At 44.1% G+C, this 14,565-nt stretch overlaps 1 protein-coding gene across 8 annotated transcripts in view; it reads left to right on the top strand.

Moving 5' to 3' along the window:
- Positions 1-14,565, top strand: part of UTRN (utrophin) — a 2,010,688-nt gene that overhangs the window by 1,785,085 nt on the left and 211,038 nt on the right. For all 8 annotated transcript variants that reach the window (XM_069606729.1, XM_069606726.1, XM_069606725.1 and 5 more), the window contains one exon: positions 13,297-13,382. In XM_069606729.1, the coding sequence (XP_069462830.1) occupies positions 13,297-13,382 (86 nt within the window). The remainder of the gene's footprint in view (positions 1-13,296; positions 13,383-14,565) is intronic.

The raw sequence follows: 14,565 nt of genomic DNA, 5'->3' as shown, positions 1-14,565 counted from the left end.
GTTATTTATAGTACATTGCAAATATAACCACGGTTACAGGAAAAAAGGTTTTTAAAAAAGAGAGTTAAACAAAATGAGATTAATAAAAAAGGAATTTTACAGTGAGGTGGGGGTTAATGGGTGTGGCCAAAGAATATGGGTACTGGGTTACTTTAAGGAACCAAATGGTGCAATATGAAAAGTGGATGCCATGGCTAGTGTGTCCAAAAGAAACCTTGTGGTGTGGCCACAGCCGAAGGCCATGGCTAGTGGGCCAGTTAAGGAAACCTATTGCAGCAATTTGTTGAGCGGCCACCGCTGAAGGCTGTGGGCGCTGGCCAAAGGCCATGGCTAGTGGGACCTGAAGAAAGATATTGGGGTAACATGTAAAGGGGTCACAAATGAAGGCCGGGCCAGTGGTCATGGGCGAAGGCCATGGCTAGTGAGTAAGAAAGAAAAGTAATGTTCTAAAATATAAAGTGTGACTCTGCTCACCGACCAGGCCCGCGGGCATTTTAATGTATGGTTTGTCACATAGTGTATTTTAATGTATTGCATGATTTTTCATTTCCAAGCGTGTATACTCCTATCCTCTCCTGCCACGGGATTGTAGGACCCTTCCTAGATTCACGGCGAGTGCGGTCCGCCCTGTTTCCTCTAGTTTTCCTGCTATCAATACACGGAGCGTACCGTGTTGGACCCGCACCGCAGCTCTTTTTCCTTTCTCGGCGCGTCCATCGCTTAGGGTCGTTTTGCCAAGCGGGATCGCTGCCGCTGGGGGCAGATTTATCTGCTAACTGAAGTCGAGTTGCATTGAGGAAGAAGTGCAGCCCGAGAACACCTACCGCTGTTAATATCAGACGCGTGCCGGAGGACGCGTGGACTGTGGTTGCATGGTAGGTGATTATTTCTTGAGTGCTTTACATCTCTTTCTGTTCACTATGCTGATGGTATTACAATGCTCTCGTACTCCACCCTAGCTTTCTGCTTACTTGCCGTTCTATTGTATTACTTTCCAATGGATCTGGCATACAGTGACTACTTTATTTAAAATGAATGCAATTTCATGCTCACACGTGATTTATGCTTCTTATTTATTTAGAAGTTGATATCCTTATAACAATATATTACGACTTCCCCTTTTTCTTTGGATATCACGAGTGGTGGGGATACACGCAGCATTCTCAGACATGCAGGACGCCTGGATAACGGCTCGGCTTGCACAGGCCAGGGATCTTTTTAATGAATCTCAGGATATGCCTACCTCAGTACCTTCTATTGGGACTAAAAAGAACAATGTCAGTCTTAATCCGGAAATCACTCTGCTCAAAGACATAGAAAAATTACGAAGAAGGGAAATCTCTAAATGGTGGGAGGAATACTCACTACAAAATTACCTCGATGTTGGACGCATACCACGAGGACTACGAATTTTGACAATGCCGTCCTTTGAGGATCAGGACCCTGCCATGCTCCAGGAATGGGGAGATGCCAGTAAAGGATGTTCAGCACACTTCCTCACGATTTTAGTCAAATATGCCAAATCAGATAGAACAAAGGCAGTGGAAGAGCTTGCAAAAAAAGAAACAGAACTTGCTAAATTGTCGCAGTCCGAGGAGGGGAAACAACTCCGTGGTAAAATCAACGAATCATTACTTACATATGAAGACGATATTAAACAACGGAAGCACCGAAAGTTTATCAGGGACAAAATTGACTATGAGACAGGTCGGATCTTTACGTTTGCCAGAAGATTTGATTCATTACGGAAAAAACCAATGGTCCGGCCCACAGTTGTCGGTGATCTCGACTCTATCTCGTCCGAATCAGATGTTTCAGTCTGTGAAAACGAGGAACCGTCTGTCAAGTTAAATTTTTTAGACGAAATGAGACTGTTATGCCAGGATGGGAAGAATCAGAAACAACGAGGAAGGGGGCGAGGCAGAGGCAAAGGAAGAGGAAGGGGACAGAAACCACGAGGAGGAAAACAACTCGGCGAGGCCAGCGTGGGAAACGGGCCAGAAGCATGCCAAGAGAGCAGAGCAACGCGCTCTGGAACCAAAAAATAACCAGTGACAATATGAAGCTGTGCCAAATCATCAATTTATCTTCGCATATCCTCACTAAAGCCCAAGCCTCTGTCCTTTCTCTTGGGCTTAACTTTTGTCCTACTAAAACTTTTGACTATGTCCAGTCACGTATTGATTTGGATAAATTTATTCGAAAGATTAGACTCAAGAAATTCTTCTCCCTCAATCCCACTATGCCAAAATTATCAACACCTCGCATCGGGCATACTGATCTTCTGATTTCTGATCTTCCATCCCTCATGGACTTGGCTTCCCTTGAAGACTCTGACTTTGATCCTTCAAATACTTATCTCACCGAGTTCGGCATTGACCCTGACTGGGATGTACGAACCAAACTTAAGGAGAAATCTAGGTTCAATCCACAATTTTCCGTCGGTGGATGTATTGAAGCATTCTATGATCTTTGTATCAGTGACCTTAGGAAATTACGTGACAGTACAGGCAAGAGCAAATATAATCTCACCTCTGCTCAGCTTACGGCCATCAGCGAATTACAAAACCTGCCGAATATTATTATTAAACCGGCTGACAAGGGTTCAAACATTGTAATCCAGGATCGTGTACATTATGTATTGGAGGCCAATCGCCAACTCAAAGATCGACTGTGCTATGCCCAACTCTCGAAAAATCCTTTCGATGACATACAGTCTGAACTCAAGGATCTATGTGTTAAGTGGGTTGAAATTGGTCTAATTGATGATGATCTTGCTAAATTTTTAGCTCCATCTTGTTTTACCATACCGACAATCTACTTTTTACCAAAAACACATAAATCTCTTGTACATCCACCAGGCAGGCCTATTGTTACCTTGTGCGGTTCTCTCCTTGAACATCTGGCTCAATTCATTGATGAAACCTTATCTCTTGTCTCAGTTCTACCCTCGTATCTACGGGACACCAAAGATTTTTTACAACACATCTCTAATATACCCTGGGAGGAGGGCTTACTGTTAGCAACCCTTGATGTTGTCTCTCTTTACACCTCCATTGACCATCAAGTTGGTATGGATGCTTGTAAATATTTTCTTGATACTCGCTCATTGAATTTCTACAGCCATAGTTCCATGATCCTTGAAATGCTCTCTTTCTGCCTCAATAACAATATTTTCTTATTTGAGGGTTCTTTCTTTCGCCAAGTAAGAGGCACTGCCATGGGTAGTACTTTTGCCCCGTCTTATGCCAACTTAACAATGGGATGGTGGGAGGCCACTTTCTTAAGCGATCTACTTACATCGATTTTTGCCACACATATTGTTGCATGGTGGAGATATATCGACGATGTTTTCGTTATATGGAAGGGCACTAAGGTTGAATGGCTTTCATTTGTGAAATTATTAAATACCAACAAGTCCAATTTGAGTTTCACAGAATGCAACAGTACGACCAAAATTGTCTACCTCGATGTAGTGGTGACCCTTGAGAGAACCGGTTTATGCACAGCATTACACAAAAAACCTACTAATACTGGCCTGCCCTTACATGCCACTAGCTGTCATCCTACATCATGCAAACGCAGTATTCCGTATGGGGAATTCATTAGATATCGCAGGAACTGCACAGATCTGGTATCTTTTGATTATCATTGTGCCCAGGCGGCCAAGGATTTTATCAAGCAAGGTTATGAGCGCAGAATTATAGAACAGGCTTATACCAAGGTACGTGGACTTTCTAGGGATTACCTACTATACAGTATCAAGCCTGTCAAAACTACCGTCAATGATGACCCCCGCCTGATTGTCACATTTGACAATGCATCTAATCAGGTTCGTAAAATTATAGAACGTCATTGGCGAATTCTCATCATTGACAAGGATCTTGGTCCTCTTCTCTCTAAACGCCCTACCATCACATATAAACGTGTACCCTCACTTAGGGACAAATTGGTTTCCAGCTTCTTGTCACCCATCAATACCAAGCCACCTTATATGAAATCGTTGATGGAATCCCCAATAGGATATTCTAAATGTTGCAAATGCAAGGCCTGCATTCATGCTATTTCATGCAAATCCTTCTTGCATCCGGTCACCCAATGTCATCAGCCCATTAGATACTCAATGAATTGTGATACCACTTTTGTGGTCTATGTGCTCTCATGTCCTTGCATGAGATGGTATGTCGGGAGTACTACATGCAAGCTCAAGCTTAGAATATTACAGCATCTTAGGGCCATCAAAAACTCTGATCCCGCATATCCTATGGCCAAGCACTTCAAAGAAAAGCACAATAATGATCACTCCCTTCTAAAATTTTTTGCAGTGGCGCACATTCCGATTCACCCCAGAGGTGGGAATCGTGTACTTAAACTGAGACAGCTAGAAACCAGATATATTCTGGATTTCGACACTAAGTTTCCCATTGGCCATAATCTTGACGAGGAGCTTCATACATTTATAGGTACGTAGGTCCCATCATGTGCGATTTATCTACTTGAGATTGTTGTTTCCTATATCACTGATGTATTTCCGCGTTTACTATGATTAGTTGATTATACTCCTTATATTTACTAACAGTGTTCTTTTCCTCCCCCCTACTTCTCTCTGTGGATTCTCTTTTTTTCTCTTTGAATTTTAGATTTTCACCAATAAGATAGGCTATCCCTACTGTTGTATTTTCCTGGCTGTTATTATTGTTATTATTTTTGTGACCTTATTGCACATTTGACACTTCTCATGTCTATATATTCTTTGCTGTAGTCCTGCATGTCCAACTTTTGGTGTTCTTCAACACCTTTTCCATTGTGGCTATCTGGTTTTGTTAAGATTATTATTATTATTTCAACCTCACCCGCTCTAATTTGGGTGTCATGCCAGCCTTATATAAATGCACATTGCCTCAGCTGTGATATCATTTTCCAGTTAAATGTCTTAAATTGCTCTTAATCATATGTGCTTACATAATCTAGTTGGCTTGCATAATGTTTATGCTGCCTACTAATTGATCAGCACTTGCACTTTCTGTTGCCAATGCTTCTGTGATCTTGCCTCTTTGCACATGTATTCATGCCATCTCTGACTAACTTGCACTTGCACTTTATGTCATCTTGGGCCCAAATGCACATTTTTGCTTACATCAATATGGTATATTGCTTGCTGCACCAAAGTTTTATAACATAGCCCCAATGCTGACTAGCTTTTATTATGGTATTTTTATCTGCCTATATGTATAATTTTTATGTTGCTTATTAACTGACTTGCACTTGCACTTTATACCATCAGGGCCTATGTGATCTTGCCTTTTTGCACATCCTTACATGCTGCTCTTGATTAACTTGCATTTGCACTTCATGTTGATTTTGGTCAAAATGTACAATATTTATGTATTAATATGATATATTTATTGCTGCTTTACATGTTACTATCATAGCTTTTAAGCTGCTTCTGGCTTTGTATTCTGGCACTGAGCCTTTTGAATAGTCTATCTAGACCAATGAGCTGCAATGTATGCTATCTTTTATATATTGTTGTCTGGCAAATTTTTAAATTATTTTTCTTATACAATAATCAGTTTTATCCATTGGAATCTCATATTGGATCTTTAGGTTCATTGGAAGACTGTATGGCACTTTATTTTTTATTGTGTTTCCTAGTTTTTCTCAGGACACTATATTCATTTCATTGCAGGCCCATGTTGATTTTCCGTTCAAATAAGGCCGCCATCATTACGGTCTTCCAGAGTACCTTCCTCCAATTAACATAGATGATGGACTACATGCAACTGCTATTGGTGTCTCTCCATTCTGTGGTGCCACGTGATCAAGCGCTCAGTTGAGCGCGAAACGCGTTGTGGTTGGGCCGTTTACCAGGCGTCCTGCTTTTGTCTGTCCTGCTGTTCCCCCCCCCCCCCTATTTTGTCCTGTACACTTCGTGCAGGCTTTGTCCACTATTTTAATCATTAAAATTAAAATTACTATTTAATCCTTCACGTGTGAGCTTGCATTCATTACCTGGGTCCTCTCCTGCCACGGGATTGTAGGACCCTTCCTAGATTCACGGCGAGTGCGGTCCGCCCTGTTTCCTCTAGTTTTCCTACTCCTATCACACTGTATATGACTGCACTTGAAAATTCATTTAATACATTGAAATGCATCCCTCACTGTATTTTTCATCTTGTAAAATTGTTCCCACCCCAGGCACAACTAACAGCTGCCAGCTTTACAGCCAGTGAATCACTGCTTCCTGAGGAACTCTTCCCCTCTCCAGTCCCTGCATGTGTACCCAGCTGCCACCATCCTGTGACCTCCTCCTCCCCTTTCTGTCATTTGGACTTTCCTGCTCCCCCAAGGAGGCCTGTATATGCTCTGATTCCCACCCCTTCCTCCCTGGACTCATGAGAACAGCTGTGGTTACCACAGGGGTGGGTGAGGGGAGCCCTTCCATCCCCTTCCTTTGCTGTTGTCCCTTGATGTTTGCCCACTTGTCACATCCCTGCCCCTCTTCCTCCTTGACCCCTCCATCCCCTTCCTGGGACAGCTGTGGAGGAGGGGGGCTGTGCCTGCATGTGTTAGCCTACTCCCACGTGAATCTCCACCCTTTCTGTCACTTGGACAGCTGTGTTCATCATGGCCCTGCCCCCTTCCTCCTGGGACCCTGTGGGTGGGATCTGCAGGGGTGGAGCAACAGCTCTCTTTTTTGGCTGCAGTGCTGGACGTGTGGTTGGGGGCAGGGGAGCTACTGAGGCCCAAGCAGGTACACTTCTCCCAATCTGACTTACTACCTTTCCATCCCCTTGTGCCCCTGCCGCTGGCCCTCTGCCCCTTTCCCCTTCTCTCTATCTCTTTGTGCCCCTCTCACTCCCACTATCACTCTCTGTGCCCCTCACTCTCCCACTATCACTCTCTGTGCCCCTTACTCGCCCTCCAGGATGTGCCTAGCCAGCATTCCTCTCATCAGTGCCCCTCATTGTGCCCGCAGACCATCATCTGTGTCTCGTGTGCCTAACTTACTCTGCTGACAATAAGTCTACTTCACTGTCTGTAATAAATGAGATTCCTGATTTCTGCAAGGGCGTTGGTGCCTTCTTCTGTGTTCTCCCTTTCTTGGGTAGCCTGCTTATTATTGCCAGGGGATGGGGGCGGGGGTGCCAGTCTGCATACAACACACACCTCACCAAGGTCTGTTAATTCACTGACCCAAAACTGTGGCTCTTCCTGGGATCTCCCCCACATGGCCTTCCCCATTTTGGCCTGCCTTCCACTTCCACAGCAGTCATGACCAGCTTAACTCGGCACGTTCCCGTTGCAAAGCCCATGAGCACATACATATTTTAAGAGAAGGGATTCACAATGACATACAAAATGGCATTATGGGGGGCATAGCCTTATGATGGACACAACAAAAACTCGCTGAGTTAAGCTGGTCATGACTTCCCACATCCGCAGAATTTCTGGGGTTTTGTTGCATTAAATCTGTGCAACAAAACTGCACCTTAACTAAGTTTTTTTTCTGTGATATACATATATACAATGCCCTAAAACTCAACATGTTTTTGTTCCTATATCCCATTCGAGAAACATTCCAGGAGCTATCTTCTCAATTCTTTGTCTGTAGATGATAGTAACTCCATTGGTGTGAAAATACACTAATTCTACAAACACTGCAAATAACATAATAATTGAATTATTTAGTTATACCATTGCCAGCTATTGTCATGATGCCTACCCCCGGGCATCCGGATCGAGTCCATCAGCCCTGGGAGCAGGCATCCAGATACTCATTAAAACCCCAACAGCCCCGGCTGGGGGCTGTTTGGATTCAGTCCTGGCTCCTTAGGCGCCAGGCTCATAGACTTTACTTACCTTATGCAGACCATGCTGCAAATGAGTCCAAGCCAACGTGACGCCTGGATGGGACTATTTTATTACAGGGACTATTTTTTACTCGGGTGTGGTTCTGGGGAACTTCTTACCTGGGACTACTTTGCAGGCTATTTAAACCATGCCCGAACAGCAGCTCATGCTTCGTGTTATTCTGCATCCAGCAGCGTAACGCTCACCGTGTCTGCAAGTCAGCATCCAGTCTTCTGCCACGCCCGCCTCGAATCCGGAGCTCCTAGACAAAAGGAAAAGAAAGGAGAAGAGGTTAGATCACAGACATTATTTGATTCCTTACCTGATTCCGGACCCAGCACACCTCCGAGCCTGGAAAGGACATTATTTCAGCACGCGTAGCTTCACCAGTAGCAGCGCCGCGTTATACTCACCAGTCCACCGCATCTTTCAACTCGGCGCTGCCTCCATCATTTTCTTCGTAGAAACCCAGCACCTGGGGGGAAAACAAAAGGAATAACAAGGTGAGCCGAGAAAACCGACAAAGACAATCTCTTTGCCACCATAGGCTTACCTGCTTTACCACCAGAGGTATTATCCTTTAATTCGCTGCATCTTTCTATGCCGCACCTATAAAGGGAGAGAAAACAGCAAGTTAAACTCATGCAACATTTACGGGACAGTGTTTGGTAATACAGACTCTTACCTGAACGCCATCAACTGCCTCCAGGCAATATTCTTTTGGACCCAGCTGCAAACTAACGAGGGAATGGAACAAGACTGAACATCAGACATATTGAACTCTTTGAACTTTATAGACACTGGAGTCAATATTCCTCCGGAACTCCTCCAGTACCTTCAAACCAGTGAAGTAACTGGTATCTACGCGCCCCTGCATGCCATGCAGGATGGAGAGCTCATCATTTAAAAACATAAGGTGAGGTTACCAAGAGGGGATATCGGAGGTGATTAGTGGGGAGAACGAGAACAGTTGGGGGGGCCATCACTAAAGTCCACGGGTGACTAAATCCCTTTCTCCACTTGTAGGAGAATACTTCTACGAGTCCAGCAGACAAGATTAGGCGGGCCAGTCCAGACTGTCATCTCTTCACTAAACATCACGTTGGTGGAGACCGCAGCTGTCTGGGTCCGATCGACGCCCCTGTGGGAACCAGGTGAGCGTAACACTATTTAGTTAGATCACATATATAGTTCAGCTGGCCGCAAAAAGTAATCATTACCATTTTATGATAGTTTCCTATATACCAATGCCGACTTAACCTTATCGTATGTGTCTGTCTGAGAAAAGAAAAAATGATCAGAGAAGAGGTTGGTTGCTGAGAAATGCTCTGGTCTTTAGTTCACGCAAAGGACACGGGGAAATTAAAAAATCAATGCCCAATTTTAAGAGAATAGCTTACCACGTGTAGTTCTTTGATGGTGTCAGATTCACATTTTCCTAATGTGCCTATATAGTTACATAGGGGCCAGATTTAGAAAACAAACTTCATTTAATAAATGGAACACGCTTACATGTGTAGCTTTTCAATGGTTAAACGCTTACCCTAAAGGAGATCTTTGGTAGTTGCAAAATGATTTCGTTTTGATGCTTCCGATTTCTCACTGACTCTAGAAGTATAGGCCAAATAAGAGAACAAAGGAGGAGTAATGAACCCTATAATGCTAACCTGTTGCTATATGTAATGGCCTAGATAAACCTTTTTAGGTGGTTTACCGCCATACAAGACCAAATTCTGAGGTGATATTTACCGAGGCAGCTGGCTGACCATGCCGCTAAGGGCCTGCCACCCAAGTCAAGGGGTAGAGCGAAGCGAGGTTCCCTTAACAAGGGCGGCAATTGCCGTTTTCAAGGGTCTGCCCGCCCCCGAGGTTAATATCGGCAGTCTCCCCCCATACTAATGCTACCCGTGCGCTAATGTACCTTTGGTGTGCCGCTCTGCGACACGCAGTACTGCTGGCAGGGAAGTCCTTTTTCCTTGTTGATGACTGTGACAGCACAGAAAACGGACTTGGCAGAAAGCAGCGTGGCACCAAGCCGCACACCAAAGTCCATGAAGAGGTTTATGGAAAAAAGGTTAGCATTATGAAGTTAATGCTGACCTGGACAAGCAAGGAGGCTCAGATGGTGGCATTCCAAGTCCTGTTATTTTAGAAAGAGTCTACTAGCCACATTTGTATTTTTATTAATGTAATAATGTTGCGATACTGGTGTAATCTGAAACAGAACATTTCCATGCTCTTGCTTGAGTATCCTACGTGTGCAGATTATAGCACCAAAGCATTAAAAGTGGTCTATATAATATTTGGTGCCATTGAAAGAATTGCAAGATTAAGTGAGTGCTAGTCTGAGATGTTGAGCAAAGGTGAGGGCATCCTCGCTTCTTCCCCCAAAATGTCCTCCCCCCAAGGTGGGCAGTGAAAGGCTGTCGCCTTTGGATTCTGACCCTGGGGATGGATCTGCGAGGGAGGATTCCCTTAGGGGAGTAGAGTTGGGGAGTTGGGATGAGACACCCTTGGGTGAGACAAGGTATCCCCCATTTCCCTTTCATCAGAAATTAAATGTCCCCTAGGCTTTTATGGGATATTTCTAATCCCTTCCTTATCGTGTTAGAAAACCATCTACACATGTATACCACTAGGCACTGAGAGAAGGAAGAGACCATCTAGGAACTTGCATTCATCCTTTATTAACTGAGACCTACACAAACTGCATCCCTCTTCCTCGTCCCAGTACCAGAGTGCTGAGTAGCAAGACCGTTGCGAGATCAATGCAAATGGCCTGCACCTGAAGTCAAAGGGTGATATAAATGGGCTGCTCACGTGAGGTTAAGTAGTTCGAGATTGCCTGGGAGGTTGCCCGTGGAATGCTGGCAGACGAAGAAGCCAGAGATGAGGCAGTGTGACGTGTGTCCGAAGCGCCGAGGTGCAGCAGAAGCAGAGGGTGGCTGGTGTTGTCGGAAGGTCTCCTGGTGCAGGGTCAGGCTGCCGACCTGCTGGAGCCCTTAGGACTCCCTCTCCGGTAGCCCGTGGTGTAGGGGACCCTGCAGGAGGGGCTTGCCGAGCCAGGAACAGCAGCAGCCACGAAGGACCGACCAAAGCAGAGAAAGCCACACGAAGACAGCATACTCTGTGAGTCAAGTGAGGCTGAATGACTCTGGGACGCTGTGGTGCGAGCCGCATTGTGAAGGAAGGTCGCAGCACTGGCGGGTGAGCGAGAGGCATTGGGATTGCCGGTCAAAATATAAAACACAGATGTTTGATGACTACGATAATGTGAAGGTTGATGAACGGAGCAGTTGGTGAATACCGAACTGTATGGACATTGAGAAGGCAGCTGAAGGGCCAGAAGAGCAGCACACTTTATATTGAATGAGAAGCCAGTGAGCAGGGTGCATATTCCCAGCAGGAGAGTAAACTGGGATTTACGTTGTTTTGAGATGAATGAACTGCAATTTTTTAATACCGAACCAAAGGAAAGGAATACAGAGTGAATGCCACATGAGCGGAAAGCAGAGAAAAACCTTCCCTGATGCAAAGGAACTGTGAATCATGGAAAGTAAAGAAAGCAAGCACTGATAATGAATATAAAGAACTGTGAATTGTTCAAGCTGAAAAAAAGCAAGCATTGGCAAGAGCCATAAGGAAAAAAAGGAACTGTACAAAATTGAGTTAACTGTGGCAAGCTGTGAGAAAGTTCTGATAATCCAACAAGTTTATGGTGGCAAAACAAGTGTTGAAAAAGACTGCAAGAATATAAGTGCAATGCCAACAGTGGTGGTGCAACTGTGGAAAAGAAGCCAATCCGGTGTGTCGGTTGTGAGACCTGTATGGATGCACTGTGTGGTCCGACAACTGTGCCTAAACCGAATACACCCCACTAAAGAAAAGCCACTTGAATCATCTATGTTTATGGTTGAATATCCTGGAAAGCTCATACATTGTGAACTTAAAGAGTGGAACTTTATAATACTGATGAAGGAGCCAAAAGCCTGAAAGCTGGGAAGAATCCTGAGGAATTTTGTTGTTGTGGAAACAGTGAGAGACTTGAAAGCTTGGTGAAGGCATCCCCTTGTGATTGAAAGTGAACTATTTGAAAGCCTGTGGAAGGGAGAAACCCTTTTTGACCAAGAGCTGGAAGAAGCTCTGAACCTTTGTTTGAACACTTTTATTATTTGATGCTGACATCCTTGCACAGTTTGAACAAATAGATGTGAGGGCAAGTATAGGTTTTGGACACACAGTCATTTACTTTGGACTTCCTGACAGAGTCAAGCCGGTCAAGTGGCACAACGAGTAGAGCGCTCGCTTTGACATCACACACCGTGGGTAATAATAAGCAGCGCTCAGATACCTGAGGGTTCGTAGCGCTATAGAAGTGCCAAATTATTATTATTATTATTATTATTATTAGAGTATGATAAGCTTCAATTTGGTAAGGAAATCACACCTTCGCATAGGGCAAGGTAGCCCTTAACCGCAACCTCTTTGTGTTTTTTTAAATAAAAGTTTGTAACCCAAACCTTCCTCAGTTGTCTGTGTCTACTTCCTGATGCCTTCACACTTCCCAATCTTCCATGCGTAGCTTGCATGCCTCACATGTTCTGTGGTCCCTCAGCATCAGAGTGCTAGGGGAAAAGGGCTGAACTGAGGTCATTGGGTTTGGCGACTACTTCTACCATCCAGCGCGGGACATGTTATTACATGGAGCAGACACAGAGCTGCACTGCACCGTCTAGTCCTGAAAAGGTTTCTGAAGGCAGCTGCTAGATAAGGAATCCTGGGGAGGGACATCAATCAGAAACAACTTTACTGAAAGGTAAGTAATTTGTTCTTTAGGACAGCCCTACTCTGGCCATGAACTGTTCTAGACGAGGGCATTTCGACAGATAGTCTGTAAGTAGATTTTCTTTGAATATGCCATCTCCCCTATTTTGTTCTCCTTAGACATCACACCATTATATGGAGAGGCATCCTTTTTTTTCACCTATATCCTCGCTCCACTCCTGATCTCCGCCAGCCCACTTGCTTTGAACTAAATAAGTCCTTGGGTTTGGAACTTATTTGCGTCTTGAGTCATCCATTGATCCCTCGGACAGTGGCATAGAGCAAAAGGCATTTTGGTATTAAGGCAGGAGCGAAGTGTTCACAATCTCTGTATAGTTTGGCAAGTCTTTCCATAACACAGTTTGGACCACCTATTTGTACAGAGCAAACATAATCTACACTTTCAAGCTTCCTTCTTCCTCCTATTGGGTTTCGGGAATGTTCCAGAATTTTTCATTGTGGCTGACATAACATCAATTAAAAATAATGCAAACACGATGAAGAAATTGTGTTAAAAGGTTGATTTATTTCTGTGAAACTGAAGAATATACAATGGCCTGCCAGAGATTTTTTATCACTATACAGCATGTCACTAAATTTGTTGTCATTCCATTTCAGAGGCCGTACGGGGAAAATCAGGGTGCTCTCCATGAAGATAGGGTTGATGTCACTTTCCAAAGGACTTCTAGAGGAAAAGTACAGATGTAAGTAGCAATTGAACCAATACACTCTTCAAAAGAGTTGTGGAGCATAGCAAGCCGAAACCAACTGTCCAGTTTGTAGCACCTTGCCAAGCAGTAGGACGGGCAGGGCTCCAGATAGGATTTTCAAGTGGGAGTATTTTACTGCCTATTATTTAAAGTTGGGAGTAAAAATGCAAGTCCAATTGCCAGTGGGGATTATTATATAAGCGAGTCAAAATGTTTTAACTGGAAAATGGAAATTTTTTTTAATGTTTCCTTTAAACCTAGATATGTATACACATTAAAAGGTACATGTTTACTACTTCTGATCAAGCACTAATAATAATAGTTTCTTCCTGTGGTACAACGTGCACCACTGTTTCAAACATATGCATGGAGCTGTGTGGGCGAAAGCAAGGGTACAAGTGCTTAGGTGTCCATTTCCTATTTTTTTGTTGGGAGTATTTTTACTCCCTAAGTTTATCTGTAGGGCTGGGAATGGGTAGGTATTTGATGGACTGAAGAGTAACTCTACTTCTCCAGCATGGGATCTTGCATGGATTCACATGCTCATGAACATTCCCTGTCGTCGGGCTGGGAATCCTTGGTAAAAAGAGAGCTGTTTAGCTTTAAACTTAAGCTACTCATCTCCTCTTTACACAACACTCTTTAGGGGGAACCTCACATACAAACACCTAAAACAATACTCGAAGCACAAAATATGCTTTCAACATACTTGATCAACGTTGGGTCATCTATAGAAATTGCAGCCAATATCCAGCTAGCTAATCATGATCTTAGCTTGCTCTAGGCATCACTGGAAAATGCTTCGGCAACAACTGCACAACCTGCTTAGACACCATAACACCTTCTCGACTCACTGTTCACTGCCTATACAGAAACAATAGGCACGGTGGGGGAGTAGCTCTGATCGTTTCCAGCATGAGGTCTTGCATGGATTCACATGCTCATGAATATTCCCCATTGTCAGGCTGGAAATCCTCTTTAAAAAGAAAGCAGTTTAGCCTTAAGCTTAAACTGCTAGTCTCCTCTATAGCCTATCAGTGTCCTTTGGGTCATACTGCCCCCAGCCAATGATACTTGTCTTCCTAAATTCCACTCCTGGTGGTCATCTTCAGATTTTACTCCATGTTTCTCGAGTTGGGAGCTGTTTTTTGAAGAAATTCTCCATCTCTTCCTCGTC

The sequence above is a fragment of the Ambystoma mexicanum genome, chromosome 4p (assembly GCF_040938575.1).
Source record: "Ambystoma mexicanum isolate Mex_15411 chromosome 4p, UKY_AmexF1_1, whole genome shotgun sequence".
Classification (NCBI taxonomy): domain Eukaryota; kingdom Metazoa; phylum Chordata; class Amphibia; order Caudata; family Ambystomatidae; genus Ambystoma; species Ambystoma mexicanum.
This window is presented reverse-complemented; position numbering and strand designations above follow the sequence as displayed.